Source organism: Panthera pardus, unplaced genomic scaffold (assembly GCF_024362965.1).
Source record: "Panthera pardus isolate Hobbes unplaced genomic scaffold, ASM2436296v1 HiC_scaffold_17, whole genome shotgun sequence".
Lineage (NCBI taxonomy): Eukaryota > Metazoa > Chordata > Mammalia > Carnivora > Felidae > Panthera > Panthera pardus.
The window spans coordinates 76,163,632-76,186,164 of NW_026526732.1; the positions used below are offsets into that span (position 1 = coordinate 76,163,632).

The 22,533-nt window shown below is 38.1% G+C and overlaps 1 protein-coding gene across 10 annotated transcripts in view; it reads left to right on the forward strand.

The window, feature by feature from the left end:
• SNAP91 (synaptosome associated protein 91) overlaps positions 1–22,533 on the forward strand; it is a 146,267-nt gene that overhangs the window by 37,174 nt on the left and 86,560 nt on the right. For all 10 annotated transcript variants that reach the window (XM_019442758.2, XM_053904680.1, XM_019442761.2 and 7 more), the window contains exons 3-7: positions 12,611–12,753; positions 13,395–13,470; positions 14,226–14,328; positions 15,996–16,089; positions 17,797–17,908. In XM_019442758.2, the coding sequence (XP_019298303.2) occupies positions 12,611–12,753; positions 13,395–13,470; positions 14,226–14,328; positions 15,996–16,089; positions 17,797–17,908 (528 nt within the window). The remainder of the gene's footprint in view (positions 1–12,610; positions 12,754–13,394; positions 13,471–14,225; positions 14,329–15,995; positions 16,090–17,796; positions 17,909–22,533) is intronic.

The following is a 22,533-nucleotide window of genomic DNA, read 5'->3' on the forward strand; positions in this document are numbered from 1 at the left end:
TCCCACCGCAGCCCTCACGAGGTCATTTCATTCTGCACGCCAGGCTAGCCTACACTGGCTGCAGTTCTCTCAACATTTCCCCTCAACCTTTATGATGTCCATGGGATGTCCGACCACCTCCTGCATATTTTTGTTCTGATTATTTTCTAGTCATCCTCCTGTCACCTCAGAACTTCTATATGCAAAATTTATATTTTATAAAGTTATTTCACATTATCAGGTCTTCTTTCTGCATAGGAGAAAGATATTCTGTTTCTCTTTCCCAAAATGCAAGCCTTTCATCTATGCTCTGTGTCCTATAACCAGCTCACCTGCAACAGAATTTCTACACAAAGGACCCCTTTTATCTCAAGGGAAGGCACTGCTGGGGGTTGTTGAATGCTATAAAAGGGCAGAAACAATGGGGTCTTGAGGAGCAGGGAGATACTCAAGTGATATCAGAGCTGGGACACTGTAGAAGTCATGGGCCTGGTTCCTTTTGTTGTGTGTTGTTGCAATTCGTATCACTTAGGATTCTTTCAGCTGCAAGTAAAAAGAATGCCCCAAGTTGGGAGTCAATAAATTAATTTACTATCTTCCTTAACAAGTCTGGAGGTGGGGCAGTTCCAGCTCAACAGCACCACCACAGACCTAGGTGCCTTTCATATTTCCCCACTGCTGTCTCTGGCTTGCTGAAGTCTATCCTCATGCCTCAAGATGACCATGATGTCACATGCATACACAACTACATCCATTGAAGGCGAGGAGGCATGTTTCCACTCTGTTAATTATAAAGTGCTATTTAATACAAAGAAAAAGGTTTTCCCAGGTGACTCAGCAGACTACCCTTTGTATGTCCATGTCTAGCTACAAGGGAAGCAGGGATGGCACGCATCTGACATTTTTTGCTTTCCTGATGGGTGGACCAGCAGAGGGGATGGGTGGCATCCTGCTGGTACAGAAGAGAGAAGGAAATGGGTATTGGTGAGGCAACCATTAACGTCTGCCATTCATACTGAGCCGAGAACAACCTTGAAACCATCTGCATCGTTATCTTTTTGTATTGCCCAAATTGGAAAGATTACTTTCTGTTTTCAAATGTTTGAGTTCTTTGATGTTGTTAACTAGCAGGAAGGAAGTGAAAGAGTAGAGAAGGAAGAAAAAAAGATATAAATTGAAAAGAACAGTTTATCAATTTACACATAAGTTAGTTCACGTGGCAGATGCTCTGAGCTGTTGATGTTTAAAATGTGTGTATTGGCAATCGTGGTTCTGTAGCTTTGCATTTTCTTTCTGAGGGCATAAGTTTAGATAATGATTGTAAGATAAAGGAATGACCCATCTTTGTTCCCCTTTCTGGCATTCAGTCTAAGGAAAATTGTTGTTCTAGTGGTGTTTGCCAGAATCTTGTAATTAAACTTACAGAGAGATGTTCAAATAGGAATATAAGTTGCCTTTCTGAACTTTGGCTGCTGATAAAAGCATATCAGTGACATAGAAAGTAACTCTAATTTGGTGATGCAGTTGTATCCAGGAAGAATTATGGAAAGAGGGGCGCCTGGGTGGCTCAGTCGGTTGGGCGTCCCACTTCGGCTCAGGTCATGATCACGTGGTTGTGAGTTCGAGCTCCGTGTTGGGCTCCGTGCTGACATCTTGGAGCCTGGAGCCCGCTTCGGATTCTGTGTCTCTCCATCTCTCGGCCCTTCCCCTGCTCATGCTCTGTGTCTCTCTGTCTCTCAATAATAAATAAACATTAAAAAAATTTTTTTTAATTAAAAAAAAAGAATTATGGAAAGAAAGAGACCCCTCATATCAACTATCAGTTTTAGTCTGGAAATACTTTATATTGAGGCAGATAATGCTAAGCCAGCCATAGGCATCTCATTTATTAAGTGTCTTTTATATGCCAGGGCTTGTGTCAGGTACCAGGGATCAAAAGATACAGATATGACTTCATTTCTGCCTGTTGGATCTTGAGCTCCAATATAGCAAAGACATATGTGAATCAACAATTATAATTTTATGTAATAAATAATAATAAGGACTGTAATAAAGGACTGTAATAAGGACTGTAATAAAGATGTGTAAAGATTAGCACAAATGACAATGTCTATCCTGTAAGGTAGTTAATATTACTCCCATTTCTAGGTGAAAATACAGAGCCACAGAGTGGTCAAATTCAGTAGCAGAGTTAGGTTGTAATCCAGGTCTCTGGTCCCAAGTCCAGTATCCTTTGCCACACTCTGCATGGAAGAGAAAACTAAAGCCTCTCCTCCCTTTGAGGGCGATATTAGAAGAGGCTTCTTGGAGGTTATATTATTTGAGATTGCCTTAAGAGATGAGATCTCAAGCAAGTGAAGGCAGAGATATTCTAGGCAGTAAGAACAGAATGAAAAAGTATCAATACAACATTGTTGGTACACCATGTATAGCAAAGAGGAGGAAAGGAGCTATGCCTGATAGAAGGCCTTTTACTCCGGGTTGAGGTCATTGTGTTTAATTCAGTGGGCAGCAGAAGGCCCCCAGCGGGGTTTTGATCAGGCGACTGCCAGGATCAGAAGTGCACACTTGGGCGGTCATTTTTCCACAAGTACATCTAGTTGGGCTGGATGCAATCCAGAGAACAGGTTACAGAGCAGTCCAGGTAAGAGATAAGAAGGGCCCTGTCATATGCCATGCTTTCACATGGCCCAGGTGGTTGAGAGTCTCACACAGCAGTGGAAAAAGAAGTAGGTGATCATGAATTTGAGAGTTATTCAGGTTTGTTGCATTTTCTTATTTTAGTGAATAATTATTTACAACTCTCAAAAGTTAAACTTCTTTTTCCACTTATATCTATTTCTTTTCTTCTACTACTTTTGGATATTATCTTGCCTCAGAGGAATTTTCCAAAAGATGTTCAAGTGCTTAAAACTACCAAAATGAAAGACTTCTACTTTGTGGCAAGATGGAGTAACAGGGTCCATATTTACCCTCCTGCCTGAAAGAACTGAGAAACTGGACTAAATGTATTCAATAACTGTTTTAAGTATTTTGGATGTCAGGCAATAGGGCACAGTGATCTCTGAGAGGCGGAAAACAAAGTGAGTTCTACGTTGTAGCAAAGAGAGGTTCCAGGCTGTAGCAAAAGGTGGAGGACGCCACCTGAACTGCAGCCTTCTCTGAACTGCGGGGATGGAGCTGGGTCTCTGAGAAGATTGATACAGTTAAAATGACCTTAACCAGGCTGATCAGAAAGAAAAAGAAAAAAACATAAATTGCCAGTATCACGTAATTATGAGACAGATGACATCACTGCTGACTCTATAGATGTTAAAAGGAAAACAGGGAATACTGCTAACGACTTGTTGCCAGGATAACAACTGACGTGAAAAGGACAAATGTGTTTAAAAGCACAAACTACCCAGACTCATTCAAAAATAAATAACCCGAACAACTCTGTATCTATTAAAGAAATCAAAGTTATGGTTAAAAACGTCTATCAAAGAAAACTCCAAGACCGGAAAAGAAATAACCCCAGTTCTACACAAACTCTTCCAGAAAATTGAAGATGAGAGAATACTTCTCAACTTATTCTATGAGGCCGTTACTCTGATTGCAGAACCAAAGATATTACAAGAAAAGAAACTGTAGTCTAATATTCCTTATAGACCTGCATGTAAAAAGTCTTGACAAAACATTAGCAAATCAAATCCAGTGACAGAAAGATAAAGCATCATGACCGAGGGAGTTTATCCTAAGAATGCAAGGTTTAACATTTGACCACTAATCAATGTAATTCACCATAATAACAGACTAAAAAAGAAAAACCATATGATCATCTCACTAGATATAGAAAATATATTGGACAAAATCCAATATCCATCTATGATAAAAACTCTCAGCAAACTAGGAATATAAGGAAACTTCCTTAATGTGACATGGGATATCTCTGAAAAACCTACTGCTAACATCACGTTTACTAATGAAAAACTGAATGTTTTCCCCTTAAGGTCAGGAAAAGAAAGGGATGTTCTTTCTCACCACTCTTCAAATTGCATTCTAGCCAGTAGCAACACCATCAAGCAAAAAAATAAAATAAAATAAATAATAATAATTGGAGGAGGAGGAAGAACAGGTATCAGGACTGTAAACAAGTAAAAACTGACTTTATCACAGATAGCATATCTATGTAGAATATATGATAGAATCCACCAAAAAAACCCCTGATAAGTGGGATAAGCAAAGCTGTGGGATATAGTCAAAATACATAAGTTGTATTTTTTAATATTGGCAGTGAACAATTAGAAGTTGAAATGAAAAATGGGGTGCCTGGGTGGCTTAGTCAGTTAGGCATCTGACTCTTGATTTTGGTTCAGATCATGATCTCGGGGTTGTCAGATTGAGCCCTGCATCAGGCTCTGTACTGAGCGGGGAGTCTGCTTGAAATTTCTCTCTCATATTCTCTCTCTCTCTCTCTCTCTCTCTCTCTCTCTCTCTCATACTCTCTTTCTCTCATTCTCACTCGGCCACTCTCCCCTGTTCACACACACTCCCTCTCAGATAAGAACAAAATTTTTAAAAAGTTGAAATGTAGGGGAGTCTGGGTGGCTCAGTCAGTTTAGCATCCGACTTTGGCTCAGGTCATGATCTCATGGTTTGTGGATTGGAGACCCGTGTTGGGCTCTGTGCTGACAGCTCAGAGCCTGGAGCCTGCCTCGGATTCTGTGTCTCCCTCTCTCTCTGCCCCTCCCCACCCTCTCTCTTTAAAAATAAATAAACATTTTTAAAATTTTTAATAAATAAAACGTTGAAATGTAAAAAAAAAACAGTACCATTTACCATGTTATCAAAATGTGTGAAATACTTAGGAATGAATCTGGCAAAATATATGTAAGACCTGAATACTGAACACTGCCCAACGCTGCTGGGACAAATGAAAGCAGATCTAAGTAAGTGGGAAGACAGACTATGTATATAAGTGGGAAGACTCAGTATTGCTAAAATGCCAGATCATCCCAAATTGAACTATACATTCAACATGATCCAAATCAAAATCCCAGCAGACAATTTTTGTTAAAATTGAGAAATTCAACATAAAACTCATAGAGATACAAAGGATCTAAAAGAGCAAGAAAATACTTTGAAGAAGAACAAAATTGGAGGGCTAGCACTCACTGATTTCAAGAATTATTAAAATTTACAATAACATGGGGCACTTGGCTGGCTCAGTCGGTTGAGCGACCGACTTTGGCTCAGGTCATGATCTCATGGTTTGTGAGTTCAAGCCCCGCGTCGGGCTCTATGCTGACAGCTCAGAGCCTGGAGCCTGCTTCAGATTCTGTGTCTCCCTCTCTCTCTGCCCCTCCCCCACTCGTGCTCTGTCTCTCTCTGTCTCAGAAATAAATAAACATTAATTTTTTTTAATTTATAGTAACAAAGATAGTGTATTGGTATAAAGACAGACAAATGGATGAATAGAACATAGTCCTGAAATAGACCCCAAGATATATGGTCCACTGATTTTTGACAAAGGTACAAAGTGGGAAAGAATAAAAGGGATGTTTCTCAACAAATGGTGCTGGAACAATTTGATATATGCAAAAAAAAAAAAAAAAACAAAACCTATATCCTTTCCCCATACCATTTATAAAAACTAACAATGTATTGTAGATCTAACATACAATCCTAAAACTATAAAACTTCTAGAAGAAACAGGAGAAAATCTTTGTGACTTTGACTCAAGCAAAGATTTCTTAGGTATGACACAAAAGCACAAACCCTTAAAGAAAATCTTGGTAGATAGGACTTCACATAACTGAGAATTCCTGTTCTTTGAAAGGCAGTTAAAAGCATGAAATGAGAAGCCATAGACTTGGAGAATGTATTTGCAAATTATATATCTCATAATCAACTTGAAGCAAAATAACTCCATAATTAGAAAACAATCCAATAAAAATGGCTAAGAATTCATACCTATGGCAAATAAAGTAACAAAAAGTACATGGAAAATATGTTCAACTTCAGTAGCCATTACAGAAATGCGAAGAAAAGCCATCATGAGACACCTTGTCACGCCTGTTAGAATGGCAAAAAGATAAACTATAGTGCCTGTATGCTGCTGGTAGGAATGTAACATGATACAACCATTTTTCAAGTAGTTTGGCAGTTTCTGATATATTTACTTCCAAATGATTTAACCAGTCTACTTCTAGGCAGTTACCCAAAGGAACTGAAAGCATATGTCCATGTGAATACTTGTACACAAATGTTCATAGCAGTTTTACTTGTAATAATCAAAAACTGGAGGCATTCCAAATGTCCATCAGTAGGTGAATGAATAAACAATTTTTTTATGTCCATATAGCAGAATACACCTCAGTAATAAAAAAGGAATGCAACAGTTGGATGAGTCTCAAAATAATTATGCTGAGTGAAAGAAACCAGACCTCTCCCCTGCCTCCCCCCTCCAAAAAAAAAGTATGATTCTCTTTATTAGAATCTTTATGTGTTGGTAGATACAAACTAATGTATGTTGGCTAACAGCAAATTGGTGGTTGCTAAGGGACAGCAGCAGAGAAGAATGGGGAGGGGTAGGGAAGAGGAATTATAAAAGGTCTCTAGGAAAACTTTGTGGGTGATGGATATGTTCACTATCTTGATTTTGATGGTAGTTTTATGGATGGATATTTGTCAGCATTTATCAAATAGTATTCTTTAAATGTGTATAGTTTTCTTTGGTATGTCAGTTGTACTTCAATAAAGATACTGTCAGTCGATTAAGCACCTGACTCTTGATTTTGGCTTAGGTCATGATCTTGTTGTTCCTGAGTTCAAGCACCACATTAGGCTCTCTGTTAGCAGCAACCGTAGGATCCTAGGATCCTTTGGATCCTCTGTCCCTCTCTCTCTTTGCCCCCACTCTCTCTGCCCCCCCCCCCAACTCATTTTCTCTCTCTCAAAAATAAACATTTAAAAAAAACTATCTTTAAAAAGATACCAGTTCTGTCTCAAGTTCAGCTAACACTTTGAATTCTAAGGAATTCAAATATGACAGATATTTTAGCATTTAGATTTGCACAATTTTCAGGAACTTTTTTTCTGCATGTTTATGTCTATGCTTTGTTTTAATTTTTTGAAATTTAAAAAATCGAAACCCTTTATTTGTTGAGCAAGTAGAGCAGTAGATAATTGTATACACTACTAGTGAAAATATAAATGTTGTAACCACTATGTAAAACATTTTGTAAAGTTAACTATGTAGATACCCTACAACCTAGCAATTCTCTTTTTAGATATATACCAAGAACAGCAACTCTCAAACTGTTTGGTCTCAGGATACCTTTGTACTTTTAAATTATTGAGGAATTTTGAGAGCTTTTGTTTATGTAAGTTATATCTTTAGAAATGTAATGTATTAGAAATTGGAACTGAGAAAGCTTAAAAATACTTTTCATGTTAAAATAACAGTAGTAATCCTATTGGCATATTAACACAAATAATACTTTTAGGGAAAGTAATTATTTTCTAAAACAAAAATATGGAGAGAAGAATGGTGTTTTAAATCTTTATACGTATTTTTCATGTCTTGTTCAATAGAAGACAGATGCTCATATCTGTTTCTATATTCAGTCTCTTGGGATATACTATTTGAGTTGAGGTGTATGAGGAAAATCGGTCCTCACACAGATACACAGTTGGAAAGGGGAGAACTATTTTAATAACTTTTTCAGAAAATTGGTGGATTTCCTTCTTTGATACTACACCATAACTCTCTAAATGGGAGTTTCTTTCTTTCTTTCTTTCTTTCTTTCTTTCTTTCTTTCTTTCTTTCTTTCTTTCCCTCTCTCTCTTTCTTTTTTCATTGTTTATTTATTGAGAGAGAGAGCATATATGAGTGCACAAGCAGGGTAGGGGCAGAGAGAGAGGGAAAGAGAGAATCCCAAGCAGGTTCCAAACTGTTACCACAGAGCCTGAAGTGGGGCTTAAACTCAGGAACCATGAGATCATGACCTGAGCTGAAACCAAAAATCAGATGCTTAACCAACTGAGCCACCCAGGCAACCCTTCAGTAGTAGTTTCTTGAATTTAGATTGCAATATTGATTCTGAAACCACATCAGTGAATTTTTTATACTCTGTTATGTTAAAATCCATTCTCATTGGTCTATCTTTGAATTAATTGAATTTTTATTTTGTAACATTATGTACTAGCCATTTGAAAAATATTGGTTTGCAGAGTTACATCTTCCAAATGTTGTCATATTTCATTATATAATACCAACAAATGATACTCATGAATGTCACCAACAATCTTAACAGAGAGCTGGAAAATTGTGAAGCTTACTGTGGCAGACACAAGTTTTCAAAAATTCTAATTTTAACTAAAATATGGAATTTTATCATTGGCAACCAGTACTGTCATTTGTTTTCTTTGACAGGCTCACTTTCTTTATGGTTGAGAAAATAACTGCTGAATACCAAGTCAGAATCACCATGATTTGAAGTCTGTCAGTCACTCTTTCAAGTAAAAATCACAGTCTACACAAGTGGTTAGTTCATTTCATAATTCAACACACAATTGCTTTTCCAGAATTCATCTCTGCTGTGCATCAGAGTTGCTTTATGCACACTTCCCATTTAGTGACAGAACAGGGTCAGCAAGCATTTTTCTCTAAAGGGTCAGAGAGTAAATATTAGGCTTCGTGGACCACTGAATTTAGGTTCAGTTGAGCATTGTAACTACTCAGCTATGTCACTGTGGTGTGAAAGCAGCTTTAGACAAAATGTAAACAAATGGGCATGGCTGTGTTCCAATAAAACTATTTACAAAACAAGAAACATGTCCAGGTTGCCCAACAAGCTATAGTTTGCCAGCCCCTGACAATAGAATATTTAAAAGATGAATATTTTAAGGTCAGGATTTAATAAAATCTATAACCTCTGCTTCATCAAGGACATGCCTCTCAGTAGCATTGTATCTCATCACTCATTCTTCCATCTCCACTCCACTCCCCATCCTTACCTCTCTCCATTGTGTGGCACTCCTCTCTGAGGCTAACACTAACATCTCTAGAATTCAGAAATTCTAGAGCTCCTTCTGCCTCTAGAATTCCCCATAAGTTATGTCTGCTCTTTTCAACCTTACCTCTTTTTGGCTTTTCCTACTTAGATTTAAATATGCTTAAATGTGTTCCATCTTTAAACCATAAAAACCATCCTTTGACCCCCTCCCCTTCACAACTAGTCTGTACTTGAGCTTTATTTCCTGCGCATGGCAGCAGGCCAATAGTTTTATGTATTCTATTCTTGGGGTTCAGTTTGTGAGGACTCAGTAGTAGTTGACATTGGTGATCCCTAATTGCTTCTTGAATTTTGTGAAGCTCTCTTCTTAATTGGCTTTCACAATTTCACTTTCCTGGGCTTCTCTTTGCCATCTGTTACCTCACTCATTTTTCTTCCATTTATCTCTAAATGTTAGTCTTTTTTAGCTTTGATTCTTATTTCTTATTTATAACATAATCTCCATGGGGGGAGGAGTATTACCTCTTCTACTTCCATGATTTCAGCTCCCATTTCATTGCTGATGACTCCTAAATTTGTATCTAGGTCGAGTGTTGGTTCTGAACTTTATTTTATTTTATTTTATTTTTATTTTAGAGCATGAGCAGGGGAGAGGAACAGAGGGAGAGAGAAGGAACCTTAATTAAGTAGGCTCCGCACTCAGAGTGGAGCCAGACACAGGGGTTGATCCAGTGACCTGAGCCGAAATCAAGAGTCAGATGCTCAACTGACTGAGCTACCCAGGCACCCCATCCTGGACTTTAGAACATGCTTCCAGGCCACTATCAGACATCTCAACATTGATCTTCGCATCTGCTTCAAATGTTTTGTGTTCAAAATAGTTTATGTCTCCTTTGAAACCAGCTTTCCTCCCTTTCCAGTAAAAAGCATTTACTGGACCCCAAACCAGAAATCTGAAATTGGTCATGATTCCTTTTCCTTTCCCCTCTAATATCCATTTGCTCACCTGGAGACATCAGTTGAGCCTCCTGAATATTTTTCTACTCCATTCATTATCTCCCTCTATCCCTACTGCCTTTTCATTAGCCAGGCTCATCTCATGTCATTCTCAACTGGGCTTTCTAACTTACTCTCTTCCTGTATTCTAGTATATCTTTCCAGGCATATCTTATCCCATGCTTCTGCTTACCTTTGCAGATAAAATTTAGTAGTCACTGAATGATGTGGTTGACTATAAAAGTGAAGTCTTATACTTCTCTGCTAAAATCCTGCCAAGGCTCCTGTAGGGTGAAATCATGTGTGAGATCCCTCACTGGTCATGCCCTTGCTCTTCAGTTAAGTTCCTCCCCATCACCTGCCCACACATACCCAGCCCCCAGACTGCCACAGTTCTCCAAGGACATCTCACCTCTTAGGATTCCACACTTTGCTCACTTGGTAAAAATGTCCTTCTCCTCTCCCATGGCATAGCTGACTTTAGGATCCTCCCCATGGATGCTTTCCTAGTACCCTACTCTGTTCTCGTAATTCAGTGTGTGTATAAGAATACTTACAAACATTTGTTTTCAGTGCCTACTATGTTAAGACACTTTGCAATCCTTATAATAGTCCTGAAAGGTAGTAATTATTACCTCCTATTTTAAAGATAAGGGCCTAAATGAAAGAGACATTTTATTTGTTAGAGTTTGTTATCTAGACAGGGGCTAAACTAACCCTGGACCTGGGCTCTCTGGACTCTATCTTGTTGCTTCTCTTTACTCATTTCTTAGAGGCTTTCTCAATTATCTGACCAGGTATTTGTCTCCTCTGACCAGAAATATGTTTCTATATCCCCAGATCCCAGTTCAATAAATGAATGAATAAAATAATTTGTGACTGAAACAGAATTTCAAGTATAAAGTAGTCCCATGATACAGTCTCAAGAAACTATGTCACAGCTTTGTGATTTTTCTTCTTTAAAGAATCGTTTGCTTATATTTTGGGCTAAAGTATGGGGTTTTTTGGTAAATTTTGCTTAACAAATATTTATTGTGCACAACGCACTCCACAGAATACAGACATTGGCATGACTGTTGCCATCGTCAAGGAGCTTTGGTATGGTAGGAACTTACGAGGGATACACATCTAACCTGAATACCCAGCGGGAACAAAATGCCTCAGATTTTAAAACAGAGGGAGACCACATCGGCCTGCACTTAAAAGGGAGCAGAATTTATTTCAGGGTTGCAGTATCAACTTTTTTTAAACCTAATTTTTTATAAAATAAATAAATGAATAAAGCAAATGTATGGTTTATTGATTACTGAGCATGGATTTTGGTCAGGAAAAGGATGGGTCTGTCTCTGCATTTGTTGCATGGGATTCTCTTGTAACTGAGTATCACCTGCAGTTCTCTGCAGGGTGGGTGTGGCTTGTAAGAGAAGTCTTGTAAGATTGTCCTGAGGGATCATACTGTGCTGTTGGAAGTACCAGTTGACCCTTGAACAATCCCAGGGGTTAGGGGCATTGACCACCCATGTAGTCAAAAATCTGAGGCTAACTTTTGACTCCTCCAAAATTTAACGACTAATAGCCTACTGTTAACTAATAGTGACCAGAAACCTTACTGGTAACCTAGTCAGTTAACACATATTTTATGTTACATGTGTTATGAACCATATTCCTTACAATAAAGTGAGAAAAGAAAGTTACTAAGAAAATCATAAGGAAGAGAAAATACATTTATGGTACTGTACTGTTAAAAAAATCTGTGTGAAAGTGGACCCTTGCAGTTCAAACCCATGTTGTTCAAAGGTCAGCCGTACCGCCCTCAAGTCTGCGCTGCCCCAGTGTGGCTTAGCTTCTGTCCCGTGGCACATTGTCTTTGGTTGCCTCATACCTCTTCGGCAGCACTCGCCACTTTTTCTGAATGCTAGGCAGCCCGCTTTGGCCACTATATAAATTTTTTTTTCCCTGAGGCACGACTGGAATCATAGTGATAATATGTAAATATGGACAGTGAATGTATCATAAAGGTTTCTCTCTTATAAGCTCAAGCCACACCCTAGTAATTTAATGCATTCATGGTGTTTTTTGGTAGCTTAGGTAAGTGTGATGGAATTTTTTTTTTTTTTTTTTTTTTTTTTTTTACTGTTTGCTCTCATCTGCCACTTAGGTGGTAAGTATATTTATTAGGACCCATCAGAATTAAAATCCAGGTGAAGTATGCATTTTAGCAGCTTCGTGTTTCAAAATATACATTTATGTCATTGCCTTCAAATGCTGTGTAGAATGAGTACATTTTTGGGACATTGTGCTAGGAAAGAAGAATTGACATGAGGCTTAGCTTTCCTGTAATTTGTAATTTTAAAGAGTGATATTGGTACCAGAAAACCAATAAAATTCAGAATAGGACACAGAATTCCGTAGAAAAAAATAAGCTCAAGAAAAAAATAAATGCTTTGGGTAAAACATGTATTTATGTGTTCATGTGTAAAGATACTGTAATTTCATTTTAATTTGGTTATTAGTTATTGTTAAAGCAATTTTGGGACTCCTGTTTTAGTAAGCAGGTTTAAAAGTTTAAAATTTGAAATGAAGTTTTGTGTGTAATGATTAATATCATTGTTGGATTTCTTCTACTTTCATAGATTTGATCCAGGCTACCAATGAGACCAATGTTAATATTCCTCAGATGGCCGACACACTCTTTGAGCGGGCAACAAACAGTAGCTGGGTGGTTGTATTTAAAGCTTTAGTCACAACACATCATCTCATGGTGCATGGAAATGAGGTAAAGGAAGTAAATGAAGTAAACTTAACTTTTCTTTTTTTGGGTCGGGGAGGGAGACTTTTATGGAGGGTTCTTTGACTTTTCACTAATTAGGAGAAGAAGAAGAGGAAATATATCATTCAAAATCATCGGGAGGAGTACAATTCTAATCTCTTTAGCTATTTTTCAAAAAATAAATGTTAGACATTCTTTTGGAGACATTGAAATATTAAATATTACTGGTACTTGAAGTGTATATACCATATAAATGCATTAGTGGGCAAAAATGTCAGGAGAAAGGAACAATGAAATTATTTTTCCCATTAGGAATAGTCTTTAAATGAAAATTGCTTTCATAAAGATGCTTAATTTTGGAAAATATTAATAAAATAAAAATTACCCATTTTATATGGGATGCCTACTGAATCATATTAAATTGCAGTGTTTCTGTTATATAAGAAATGAAAGGTCATAAAATTTAATTCTAATTCAATGAGTACTTTTCAGTCTTTTTTCCCTTTCAGAGAAAGTCAGAGTGAGAAGCTTTATAACTGAGTAAAAAATAAAATCATTATGAGAATTGGTAGCATCCTTTAGTATCAGAAATTGCTTAAAGGTATGATTTGGGAATATTGGTTTTCATTCTAATTTTTGTTTTTCAGAGATTTATTCAGTACTTGGCCTCTAGAAATACACTATTCAATCTCAGCAATTTTTTGGACAAAAGTGGATCCCATGGTGAGAATATTTATGTTTTCTAAATTTTTGGATAATGCTTTTGATGCAGGTTTTTTTTTTAATTTTTGAAGTGAGGTTATTAATCTGTAATTAGTGTGGTTGATAGTTCTGTTGGGTATTCAGGAAAAAGCTTAAAAGTAATTATATTGTTACTTTGTAGAGCTTCAAAATATTTAATTTTTAGACAACTCAGCATATAGATAACATTAACTTTACTTTTTGTCTTTTTCAGTGTTTACCTTAATAGTCAGTATTCTAGACCCACAATTGTTTATGAAAGTACAAAAGGCAATGAAATGAAAGGTACTTTCCCAATTAAAAAAGAAAAAGATTCCAGCCTTGAAGCAACGTTCTTCATAAATTAGAATTTGAACTGCAGTCATGTGTCCATTCATCATACTTACTGGTTGCGTATCATGTATAAGACAAACGCATCAAGCAGGTAGTTCTCAGGTAGCTATGCATATTAAGATGGAAACAGCCTGTTTTTTGAAATGATAAACAAATTTTAAGGAAAATCAGAAAAGATAATCTGTACAAGGATGGTAGTATAACGAAATTGAAATGTCTTAGAATGTCTCAGGCCTAAAGTATTTTTGCTTGCAGTAGGATTTAAAATGAGGCCTTTCTGATACATTTATTGACCTCATTCTAGCATTATTTACATTTGCGGAATTTAAAAAAAATGGTACTAACCAAAGCACAATTGAAGGTATTATATTAATTAGTTTTACTTCTTCTGCCCCTCTCCCCAGGTTATGATATGTCTACCTTCATAAGGCGCTATAGTAGATATTTGAATGAAAAGGCTTTCTCTTACAGACAGATGGCATTTGATTTTGCCAGAGTGAAGAAGGGGTATGTTTGGGGTTTTTTTTCTTTCTCATATTTATTTGAGCAGAGTAAGTCTTTGGGGAACACTTGACTTTCCTTAACTAAGCTTAAATGCCAAATAATTTGGTCATGAAGGCCCAGTTTACAATCACCTGAAAAAAGAGACTCAATAGTATTTTAGAACTCAGCCTTGAGATTGTAATATGTATTACTTCATGTATATTTTCTTGCAGAAAATCTAATTTGCTGCCCATAGTTGACATGGCATAACATTTTATTTGTTAAAATCAATTCAAAATTCTTAAACACATATATTCCTTTAAATAATTTTAAATGGAGAAATTTGAAACAAAGGTCATTCAAAGTTCAAAGTACAGTGGCTCTAGTTGACAGTAGTTATTTCAGTGTGTTTTGATTGAGGTAAAACTGAACACACACACACACACACACACACACACACACAATTGAACTGATTAGTAATACTAACCATGGATTTAGAAAACCTCATCGAAAGAGAAGCACTTGATTTTAATACATGATTATCATTTATTTCCCTCTAAATTGATGCTGAATTTAATCAGAAGTGTTCTGCCATAAATTTGTGCAGGTCTTGTATCTGTTCCTGATTTGAAATAATGACAAGATATTGTAAGTTTAATATTTTAGTCTCAAGAATCCACACAAAAAAAGACAAAATTCTATTTTTCTAATACTGACCCAGGCTTAGCTTTGATACACTTTTTTTTTTTTATCATGGTGGTGAACAATATAAACTTGCCCATTCAAAATAATTAGCTTCTTGTGGGTGAACATTTTATAGAATGTTAGGTTTTTACTTTATCTCCTTCTCATTATGGATGATTCTAGTTTACATGCTTTCCTCTGACGTCCTACATGGGCCTGGGCAGCCATGGCTGTTGTTCCCAGCTGCATTGTGGCCTTTCTGTAGTAGGTCCATAGCCTTCTTAGGAACTTCTACACCCTTTTATGGGCACTTAAGGATACTTTGGGATGCTTTCCCTACCCTCGAAGTGGGAGAGACCCTGAAAGTTGCCATCATTAGCCTGTTCACATCACCTGGGTATTTCCCTTCAATACTGCCATCACTGGATGCAGTGGCCCCCTAAGAGGCCTGTGGGTAGGCACAGGGTTCAGTGCCTTCTCTGATGCACCCTCCGTCATGAACCTCTGGTTGTGTCCTCTGCAGCTAGTTAAATTCTGTCTCCTTTTGGCCAAACTGTGCATATCCGCTTGCAGTTTTCTCCCCTTGATAGTTAATAGTATACACTCTGCACTCCCAGCCCTACAGGTTTCAAAAGCTTCTAAGACATGTGTTCTCTCTTTCTCTCAAAAACAAGCCAATAAACTGGCATTCACAAAATGTATACCTCTGTTATAGATTTGGAAAAGTACATCCAATAATTCAACTGATCTCTTTTATCCAGACCACACTGCTTTCTTCCTTAGGGCAATGCAGAGAAAAAGAAAGCATTGCCTGTGTGATTGAGGAACGAGAACGGGTAAGAGGAAGTAGTGTAGAGAGGGTAATCAACTACAGCCTCTTAATATCTCAAAATCATCCCGTAAGATTAACAGGGAAATGGTGGGGGGAAGCTTAGAAGAATGCATGTGGTCTTGAATTTTCCATATTCAAGTGAGTTTTATCTTTCTCTTTTTTTAAAAAATTGTAGGGCCGATGGTGTAATGAGGACAATGGCTCCTGAAAAGCTACTAAAGAGTATGCCAATACTGCAGGGACAAATTGATGCACTGCTTGAATTTGATGTATGTATCTCACTAGAAAATGTTTCTTACACAGTCAATACTGTCTTTTGTTTGAAGGTGGGCTACAGGTAAAGCTGGGAATATGCTCAGGAAGCAGATTTAGATCTCCCCTGTTTCAATGAACTAGAAGAACACTTCATTTAGGCTCTTCGCACAGTAGAGATGACCTTGGTTGCCCAGTTTGGGCACTTTACCAGGTGTTTACTTAAGTCATGGAAAAATACAAATGGCGTGTTCTCAGAACCCCACTTCAGAACAGGATGGTGGTCTTCTGTTGTGTTTGACAGGATGAAGAAGCTACAAGATGTACCTTTAGGCAGCTAAATAACTTAGCCTGCTCTTAGAGGCCATTTTATATAGATAGCTTAGATGATACCATCCACCAAAGAGAATTATCTTTGCTTTGTCATCATCTTTCTTCCTAGAGATACCAATGTGATATGTGTCTTAAAACCATACCTGTATCTTGAGTGTGATAAATACACTGACCTACATATGTGATAAGATCATGAAGAAAAGCACACACGTACACGCACACACACACACAAACCAGTGAAATCTGAATTAAGTGGGGAAACTGGGGAAATCTGAATAAGTACAAGTGAAACTGGGGAAATCTGAATAAGATTGGTGGATTGTAGCAATATCAATATCCTAGTTGTGATATTGTACAGTAGTTTTGCAAGATGTTGCCATTGAGAGAAACTGAATAAATCGTACATAGAGTTGCTGTATTTTTTATAACTGCATGTGGATTTATGATTATTTCAAAATTAAAAGCTTCAGTAAACATGTCTGATTCACAAAAATAAAATACTCTGACACGTGAGAAGATTCTTCACTCCCATTAGCTTTCCTCTCTTTTTGTGGTTGCCTGAAACAAAGATTTCCCTCCAATATTAGTAACTTAAAATTTCTGCTAACATTACACAGTTTAATCTGTAACTGAGTCCTGGTCACAACATTCATCTCTTGTGAAATTTCAGTAAAATCAGCAAAACATCTTGTTTTTTTGATGGATTTTACAGTAAAGATTTCACTAAGTATTTATGGAATTGCTTCTCTTAACTTTTTTTTCCTCTTCATTCATTTATTTTTCTTTGCTTTTCTTGCCCTTAAAAACAGTGCTGTCTTAAGGGGGCGGGGGGAGTCATACAGGAAAAAAGAACAGACCCTTGAGGAGTTGGGAACAAGGGTTGGGGATGAGGAGAAATTATTCTTCTTTGCATTTGTGATTAGAGTATTTGGTGGATGGGTGAATGTTATAAGTCTCAAGAATTATTTTGGAGGTCGATGACTAAGGTGTCTATTCCCCATGTGTGTGCTTCCTCGCTAAGTCACTTCAGGTCCCTTTGAACCCTTCCACAGAGACCTTTACATAGGGGAAGTGGAAGAATATAATATAGCATAGTAAAAGTAACAAAAGACTAGATGTTTAGAAGTGTATTTGATTGACCTGTGGATCATTGGTCAAATAGGATGTATAGATGTCTTGTAATTGATAGGACTAACTCCACTGACTGAAACTGAAACAAAAAATATATATACAGTCCATCTTTTAATATTGGTAGAGTTACTAAAAGAGTTATACAAATTTATAGAATGTGAATTAATTTCTTAGTAATCATTTGAGACATTTCCATGTGCTCTGAGAAAAATTGTCATTTAATGACATGCAATTAACATTAAATTTTTATCTTTTTTTAGGTGCATCCAAATGAGCTAACAAATGGTGTCATAAATGCTGCATTTATGCTTCTTTTCAAAGATCTTATTAAACTTTTTGCTTGCTACAATGATGGCGTTATTAACTTACTTGGTATGTAGAACTGCTAATGGTATGGTATCTTTGAATAAAGACTGTATCAGAATGCAAAGATTTGGATACCATAGACTTACTATGTAATAATCTAAATATATGATTCATCAAGGTCACGTTTCTCTGTTCTTAGTCAAGAGTAAGTGCAGGAAACAGCACTCTAGATGTTTTAAGCAGGAAGGGATTTTATACAGGGATTTTGGTGCTTACAAAATATTGGAATTACTGAAGGTTCTAGGCTTTGCCTCTTGGACTAAGTCCCAATATGTTCTACTCTACTGTGCTAACAGCTACCTCTGGTACCACCTGTAGTGATGTGTAGGGAATAGGAAGCCACTTGTCACCTCATCAAGTATAAGGGGTACTCCAGCTCCTAGGGTCCTTGACCCATATAATCCAACAGTGGTGAGCAAGGTACCATATCCTGGCCAGTGGTTCAGAGCATATATTAGAGTCTTTAACTTCTTAAGGTATCTTCTTCGATACCTTTAAAATAGTGTCTTCTGTAGACCATTCCATCATTATGTAAGGTCAGCTATTTCTGGACTGAAGGGATTCATGCTACGACTGACAAATTCTGTGGGATGCATCTGTTGTCTCACTTCTTGTGCAGTAAAATAGAAGTAGGATTGTGTGAGATACCGTGATGGGGAATAATTCCACAGATGGTGGCACTGGCAAAGCACTATGGGCAGAGGTGATAAATCCATATCCAGGATGAATTATCTATTATGCTCTTTTCCTTGGTAAAAGGAATTAATCCTTAACCTCGTACTTGGAGGATGACTCTGTACTCCCTGGATTATGATGCCGTGGTAGAAGTTCAGCACTGATCTCTGCTTTTGACAGACTAAGGGCTTAGCAACAGTGGCAGATACATCAGACTCTGTGGTTGGACCTATTCACAACCTCCATTCTGATGTAATCACTTTGTTCATCAGTGTATGGAGTCCTCTTATCCCCCCGATCATTGAGAACCTTTTTGTGGCATATGGCCTTTGGTCTACATTTGCATGGAATGAAAATAGTCTCATGCTCTTTATCCTTTCTGAGAGGTCCACCCACTCCTTTTCTCCAGACCTTGTCAACAGTCTTCCAGTTTTATTTTTTCTAAGTCCCTGGTCATCCAGGCCAGCAGTTTGCTCATATTTTGGGGGTAGTTCCATTTGTCTCACCATCTTTCCTTTGACCTAAAGTAGAATTCAGATTGATAATACTGTTTGAAGTTTGGCCTACAGTGAAAGATTTCTTTCCACTCTCAAGGTCATCCCTTTGTGGGGATTTAATGATTCAGCAAACCACTTTTCATTAGTGCCAGCATGAGAAACCATCTCTAAACCAACCTTGAATTCTTTTTCTCCTCAGTCTGCTGGTTATGGGGAACTCCCCAGAGGGATTGGAGGGAGAAATGCAGTGCAGAAGAGCCATCTGTCTGTACAGCCTGCACGGGTATTCAGAGTTGACTTGAGGCTGACCTCTTCCATACCACTCTCATTTGATGATAGAGTGTTCTTGCGCTTGCCCAGCTTATGGGTCTGTAAATTAGATAACACTTGAGGTCTTATGATCACTTGATATTCTATGGTTAGAATCTCAGCCTCTATAAGCAAGCCAAGAACAGTTTTTCCAAAGGAGATTAGTTACTGTCTGAAGAAGACATGGCTCTGCTCCAAAGCACCAGAGGCTTCCACTGTATTTTCCTATTGGAGTGTGCCAGATGCATTCTGCAGCATTTGGATCTGCCGCAGACACTTTGAGTACTTTTAGGTTTGTGGGAACAAAGGCCCATGTGGCTCTAGTTTGGAGCAGTTGCAGAACCTTCCCCTGATCTGGATCCTACTTATATCTGACACCATCCCTGATACTCATTTTAGAGCAGAGCACACACATATAGTATATGTTACCTCCAAAACTAAAACAGCTCAGCAAAACTTTTGCCTACATTTTAGTTATAGGGGATGCGTGAAGCAATTTGTCTTTGACATGGAGGGGACCTCTGGACCCTAAGAAACTTTGTTGATGTGGCAGGTCTCTGAACTTTCATAAATTCTGTCTCCCACCCCATGACATACATGTGACTTATCAAGGCATCCGGCATTACTGAAATTCTTGCCCACCGGGTACAGTCAGCCTGATATCGTTAGCGTGATAACCCATGGGATCATGACAGCTAGAGAGGTTGATATCCTTGAAATAAGACAGCAAGTGTATGATATCATCCCTGCCAGATGGAAGCAAACTACTTCTGATGGGCTCTGTTTATTGAGATAAAGATAAAAGAGTTTGCTGGTTTGATAGCTGCCCATCAGGTGTCAAGAGTGATGCTGATTTTATGCTGGTAAGGAGGATACATCTGGAAGTCTGCAAGTCGGGGTCATCACCTGATCAGATTCACAGTAACCTATTGTAAATCTCTATCCGCAACCTGTTTCACAGACCAGGTATGCAGGTTAACTGAGGAAATGATGGAATTGCTACCCCTGTGTCTTTCAAAAGGTCAGGAAACCAGTGTGGGGACTCTGCTAGTTTCATAGTGTTTCTATTAGAAATGTATATTCAGGAAACTGGGGAAATAACCACAGATAGTGTAATATATCCACTGGATGCACTTTTCTTTTATCACCTAATCCCCAAAAAACTTCAACTCAAATTGGTAGAATGAATAGTGACATTTTGGGTCCACAGGGAGTAGCATCAGTTTAGCGTCAGTGTTCCTGAAAAGTCTGGGTATGTCCTCTTCCCCTGGGTATAGTCACCCTGGTAAGGGTCCCTTTTGCAGAAGAGTAAGAAAAAGTGCTCTTGGCTGTGTTTCGAGGACATTTCTCAAGAATATTTGGAAAGCTTATTAAAATTCAGCTTGCTAAACCTCAACCCAGACTTTCTAATTCAGTAGGTCTGGGGTAGGGCCTGAGAATTTGCATTCCTGGTAAGGTCCTGAGTGGTGTTCTTGCTGCTGGTCATGGACTTCAGTTTGGGAATCACTATTTTAGAGCTACTTCCAGATACTCAGGCTAGCTTTTGAATCCCTGTTTTGTGGCATGTTCACCCAAATTGACAAATTATCAATTATATCCAAAATCTAATTAAATACACTTTTCTTCCTGGTCAGAACCTTTAGAATCTATACCAGCTGTCTACATTTTTATCAGTGAGGGTTTCCAGATTCACAGGGAAAAATTCAAGATGCCCACTTACTTAAATTTGTATTCAGATCAACATAAATAATTTTTTTATGAGAGAGAATGTGCATTTGCATGCATGTGGGGGAGGGGCAGATGGAGAGGGAGAGAGAGAGAGAGAGAGAGAGCCCGCCCCGAACAGGCTCCATGCCCAGGGCAGGGCCCTGTGTGGGGCTCTACCCTACGACTGTGAGATCATGACCCCAGCCAAAATCAAGAGTCAGACACCAAACCAACTGAGCCACCCAGGAGCCCCATGAATAATTATTTTAGTATTAGTAAGTCCTATGCAATATTTGAGACATACTTATACTAAAAAGTTATCTATTTACAATTTGTTTAAGTCAGTGTCTTGTATTTTATCTGGCAACCCTACTGCCAACAGAAATTTGTAAGAACTTGCACTTCTTTTAGCCTGTATATTTTTTTCCTCCTGGGTCAGACTTTGTATTTGTCTCCCTAGGGCATGCTGGCTTCTAAATCTCATTCTAGGTATTTAGGCAGTTGGCAAAGGGAAAGGGGTATGAAGTAGATGGATTGGACATGAGAAAATTTTTCATTCCCTTATGAAAGGTGGCTTGATTACAGGATCTCCAATCAGGGCAGGAGCAGCCTCTTCAGACAGAGAAGGAAAAGCTTCTAGCAAGAGTAGCTCACTTTGGTTTGAATCTACCCAAGCACTCTCCTTTCCAATTTTCCTTCTCAATAAACATCCTAACTTTCACAAAGGAGACCGTGGTGAGGCTGGGAATTTAACTTAACGACATATGTTGTAATTCAGCAACCTACAAGATTAGACTCTGACTTTGAGTGATGACAGGCCTGTGTCTGCCAGAGATAAGATTATTTGAGGGCACTTTTGGAGTATCACTGTCTGACTGGTGCCTTGAGCCAGTAATTTAAAATCCTGTGTTGTCATTGTTCTTTGGAGTCAGGAGCAACCATTCACTCTATATTCTGTTTGCCTTATTCCCCTCATGGTGGTCTGTCTCAGCAGCGGCTTGGTCTGGTAAGCTTCATTTTAGCTGCTCATTTGAGAAAAACAGAGGTGATGATTTCAGTAATTATTTTACTCCTGCATGGCACAGACTGTGAGAATCAATTTTTTGATAGTTGTGGGCGGTCATCACTGCCTTCGGATCCAGCCAGTTACACATCTAATCCCGGATTCCTATCTTTGACGTTTTTGAGGGCCTGATTTCTACAACCACTTCAAATACCAAATACAACGTACTTACTCAAGAAACAGAAACCACTCGACATACTCTAAATTTAGAAAAGGATCTAATGTAGGGAGGTGGGTGCTTAAGTAATTATCAGAAGCCTTTAGGACCTGGTCTAGGCTCAGCCTCCTGAATGACTTCCGGAACAATAAATTCTCACACACCAGGGAAGCTACTATTTCTGAAGTACACGGAAAATAAGAAGCTGCTGCCACCGCCTCAG